The 4,513-nt window shown below is 50.9% G+C and overlaps 1 protein-coding gene across 1 annotated transcript; it reads left to right on the top strand.

The window, feature by feature from the left end:
• The first annotated feature begins 285 nt into the window (after positions 1-285).
• LOC127312363 (probable beta-1,4-xylosyltransferase IRX14) lies at positions 286-4,157 on the top strand. The gene is made up of 3 exons (XM_051342903.2): positions 286-1,303; positions 1,367-1,915; positions 3,676-4,157. Exons 1-3 carry the CDS (start codon positions 492-494, stop codon positions 3,869-3,871), a joined length of 1,557 nt encoding a protein of 518 aa, XP_051198863.1. The 5' UTR covers positions 286-491; the 3' UTR covers positions 3,872-4,157.
• The last annotated feature ends 356 nt before the right edge of the window (positions 4,158-4,513 follow it).

The raw sequence follows: 4,513 nt of genomic DNA, 5'->3' as shown, positions 1-4,513 counted from the left end.
CGCCGACGCCCGCTTTGCATCCGCGTCAATGATTGTAAACGTGACGAAAGAAAAAAACCGGTACCTCAAAAAACCATACTACACAAAATTAGGCAGGAAAAAATGGTTTAAAACTGTGCAGCGAGGCGGAAGGAGGAAATGACAAGGCGTCGCCGAACACGCGCAGAAACCCTGGCGTCCCGAGCGGCCGTTGCCGGCCCCGGCCCGGTCCAACCCGACCCGTTCCGCGTCGCCCTCCTTCCTCCGCTCCACGCTTCCGTCCCCGTCCGGCACCAAACCTATCCCTTCCCTTTCCACACTGACCAACGATAGCTGAGCCGGGGCAGCCCACCGCACCCGCTCTTTCGTGCACCGCACTTCACCCACCACCAACCTCCCCCCGTGTTCCCCCTCCCTCAAAACCCATCCACCGGCGACCGATTACGATCGGTTGAATCGATTCACGGGACGCTGGCGGCGGCTGAAGCGGCAGGAGACCAGATCCGGCGGCGATGATGAAGTCGCTGCTGCCGCAGAGCCAGCTGCGGCGCTCGGCGGCGGCCTCCTCCGCCGCCCGCTCCTCCGCCGGCGGCGCCGAGGCCCCGCCGGCCTCCGACGGCGCAGCGAAGTCCAGCTCCTCCTCCACCTTCTGGTTCCTCCTCCACGCGCTCTGCTGCCTAATCTCGCTCTTCCTCGGCTTCCGCTTCTCCCGCCTCCTCTTCTTCCTGCTCTTCTCCAGCAGCGCCCTCTACGCCGCCTCCAACAACAACAAGTCGGCCGTCCTCCGCGCCATCACCACCACCACCACCACCACAACCACCACCACCACCACCACCAACACCTTCACGCTCTCCTTCAACCCGTCCACGCCCCCACCCCCCTCCACCAACCTCACCACCACCGCCCCCCTCGACGAGGCCACGCAGAGCCACGTCGTCGTGGGCCGCCACGGGATCCGGATCCGGCCCTGGCCGCACCCGGACCCCGTCGAGGTCATGCGCGCGCACCGCATCATGGACCGCGTGCAGGAGGAGCAGCGCCGCTGGTACGGCGTCCGCGAGCCGCGCCACGTGCTCGCCGTCACGCCCACCTACCACCGCGCCTTCCAGGCGCTCCACCTCACCGGCCTCCTCCACTCGCTCCGCAACGTGCCCTACCCGCTCACCTGGCTCGTCGTCGAGGCCGGCGGCGTCACCAACGCCACCGCCGCGCTCCTCGCCCGCTCCGGCCTCACCGTCGTCCACCTCCCCTTCCCCGACCGCATGCCCCTCGAATGGGCCGAGCGCCACACCACCGAGAACCGCATGCGACTGCACGCACTACGGTATGCTCCCTAGCTACTTCCGACTTGACTTACCAATCATCATCCGTTTCCTTGCTCGCGCAGCGTGATCCGGGAGAGGAAGATGGACGGAGTGGTGCTGTTCGCGGACGACAGCAACGTGCACAGCATGGAGCTCTTCGACGAGGCGCAGAAGGTGCAGTGGATGGCCGCCGTGTCCGTGGGCATCCTCGCGCACACGGGCGCCGCCGAGCAGCCGCGCCTCACCGAGGAGGACAGGAAGAGCATGCCGCTCCCGGTGCAGGGCCCCGCCTGCAACGCGTCCGGGCAGCTGGCGGGGTGGCACACCTTCAACACGCTGCCCTTCTCCGGGAAGACCGCCGCCGTGGTCGGCGAGGCCGCGCCCGTGCTGCCCAGGGGCCTCGAGTGGGCCGGGTTCGTCATCAACTCCAGGATGCTGTGGAAGGAGGCCGAGGGCAAGCCCGACTGGGTGAAAGACCTTGATGCTGTGGGGGAGAATGGGGAGGAGATTGAGAACCCGCTCACTCTCCTCAATGATGCGTCCTTCGTTGAGCCGTTGGGCAATTGCGGGAAGAAGATCCTGCTGTGGTGGCTCCGTGTTGAAGCCCGGGCCGACAGCAAGTTTCCACCAGGGTATGATGTGTTTTAGGCCTTCTCGTTACGTTTTGCTGACCATTTTAACTACCCTGCTTTTTGTTCATACAAAGTATTACTGTATGGTGTTTTATAGCACACTTATCATTTTCTCATGTTATTGAAAAAAGAACTTCACCTTCTGCCCAATATTATGTTAAACACATCTCAGATCACAGAGAACACCTTCTGTTAATTAGGTTGGTTTGTTGTAAAGTTGATGGTGATGAAGAGCTCTATAGGTTTGGCAACAGTCATTTTCTCCTTTGGTTGCTGTCTATTGTATTTGTTTTGCTACTTCATACTAACAAATCTAGTACTGTAATTATTTGCAAAATCGTTTCCTTAGTTTGCCATAACGTCCATACTGATTTGACATGGCGTCTACTAATTTAAGTACCTCATGTTGATACACCACTTTGCCTCTTTGTCTAGCAATGTAATTTTGTACAAGATCAATTGCTCGAATATCTGTATCAATTAGCTTGTCCTTAGAGTTGGGTTTCTGTTAAATTCTGTAGTTACATCTTTGAACCTTATGTTAATAAAGATATTGATAGACTGGTGTTTGAGAAATAGTAGTATTCGCTTATCTATACCGGTGTATCTTGGACAACCAGATAGTTAATTTTGTGCTATTGCCTAGGCTCCAGAATTTTCCTGGCTCCAGCATTGGCCATATTTAGTATGGTTGCATTGGGCTGAGTTGTGTTGATCCCATCACATGTGAATTAGAAGTCCATTGACTGTCATCCCATCACATCCTATCTATTACCGGTTCATGAAAATTCTTTAAGAACTCAATTAGAAGTCCATTGACTGTTTGGTTGAAGATTTACATTGTGGTCTTGGATTTCTTGTGTGGTTTATACTTTTACTTGTAATACTGTTAAGGTAATCACCGGGGCCATTTTACTTGGCTTTCATTTTCGTACTAATTTTAAATTTGCAACACTAATTCTTGTCTGCGAAGGAAATAGATTCGGATATACACTCCAAATAGAACAGATGTTGTTTCTCTTTCCATGAATGTCTATACATTTAATGCTATACTATTTTTGTTATTCCACTTCATTGAAAGTGCTGAAGTAACGACTTAGGTTGACCCAACAGACGACAGTTCTATTAAGTAGCATCTGTGTGTGTGTTGGATGCATTAATCTGCAGCCACCCCCACTTGTCCCTTGGTGGGCATTAGAGCCAACGTAATACTCCGTCTGTCCATATAAGGATTCTCAACTTTGTCTAAATTTGCATGTATCTACACACTAAAACACGTTTATATTTTAACAAAGTTAAGACATCCTGTTATGGACAGGTAGTATAATATTTAATAACTGCAGTATATTTCTGTTTTTATGTAACGATTTAAGATTGATCTGTTCTGTTGGCATGGTGCCACTGCCACATGGCAATTTGATGACAAAGAAGTATCAATATATTGTTGCCATGACGTGCGTTTGAATTTTGGATTCAAATGTTTCATGTAATTGAGCATGGTATAATTACATGGTTTAAGAACAGGTCCTTAAAATACTACGAAAAAATAACCCATTCATCATGTGAGTCTGTTTTTAAATTCATCTTCTCCCTCCGTAGAAACATGAAAACAGTAAAAGGTTTTCACAGATACTCTTGATTTCATTGCAGTCAAACGTAATATTCTGCTACTTATCAGACTTTTTGCTCATACTTTTTCTTCTCGTCCATATGAAGTATGTTGAATTTTCCTTCTTAAGCTGTAATAACTTCCTTTGCAGTTGGGTAATTGAGCCACCTTTGGAAGTTGTCATTCCTGCCAAGCGCACGCCGTGGCCAGAAACCACCACCGAAGTTTCATCGGAGCAGCTAGAGGGCAAGCAAGAGCAGGAGGATAGGCGGCTGTCACGAACCAACCGATCAGCTAGGCCCCGAAGCACCACCACTAAACGGAAGGGGGGTGAAGTTCAGAACTGAGGCAGGATGAACAGACCATGTAATGTACATCTCACATTATCTTACATCCGTGGTACGTACAATAGGAAGCATATGTGGTTGACCCTTGTGGGTATTGTGTTTTTTTTTTTTTTTTTGCTGATGTTTTGCTCCGGTGGAAACGCCCCATGCTGGGACATGTCTTCCGTAGAAGGCTGATTCGGTATGGTATGTAGCTCTACTTGTTGTGCTGTAATATACACCGCAATCGCGTCAAGAAAATGGTGCTCTGCGCTCTGGAAATTCTGTATGCATCTTGACTTCTGAAGTTTCGTGTGATGATCACTGAATAGTGTCAGCCACAATTTTCCCCTTCGTCGGTGCGTTGTACTCGGCTGTATTGATTGGTAAATTTGAAAAGTTGTTAGCTTCTTTATCCAGTTGCTGCAGGTCGCCTCTGATTGTTTGCTGCACACAACCTACTGGAGCTAAGAATCTGTAAATGCAAAATCTACGGCATACTGCTTATTATGCATGACTTCTGAAGTGATATACTCCCACGGATCCCGTGTTTCAACACGAGTGCAGAGGTGCATAGTTCTCCCACAGGCTAGATCACGACCCCGGGGCTCCAACGCTCCGTCCCATCCATGTGATGGACAACGGGACATGGGTTTGGGACTT

This window comes from Lolium perenne, chromosome 7 (assembly GCF_019359855.2).
Source record: "Lolium perenne isolate Kyuss_39 chromosome 7, Kyuss_2.0, whole genome shotgun sequence".
NCBI lineage: Eukaryota > Viridiplantae > Streptophyta > Magnoliopsida > Poales > Poaceae > Lolium > Lolium perenne.
The sequence above is the reverse complement of the archived record's forward strand: the minus strand, read 5'-3'. Positions and strand labels throughout refer to the sequence as shown.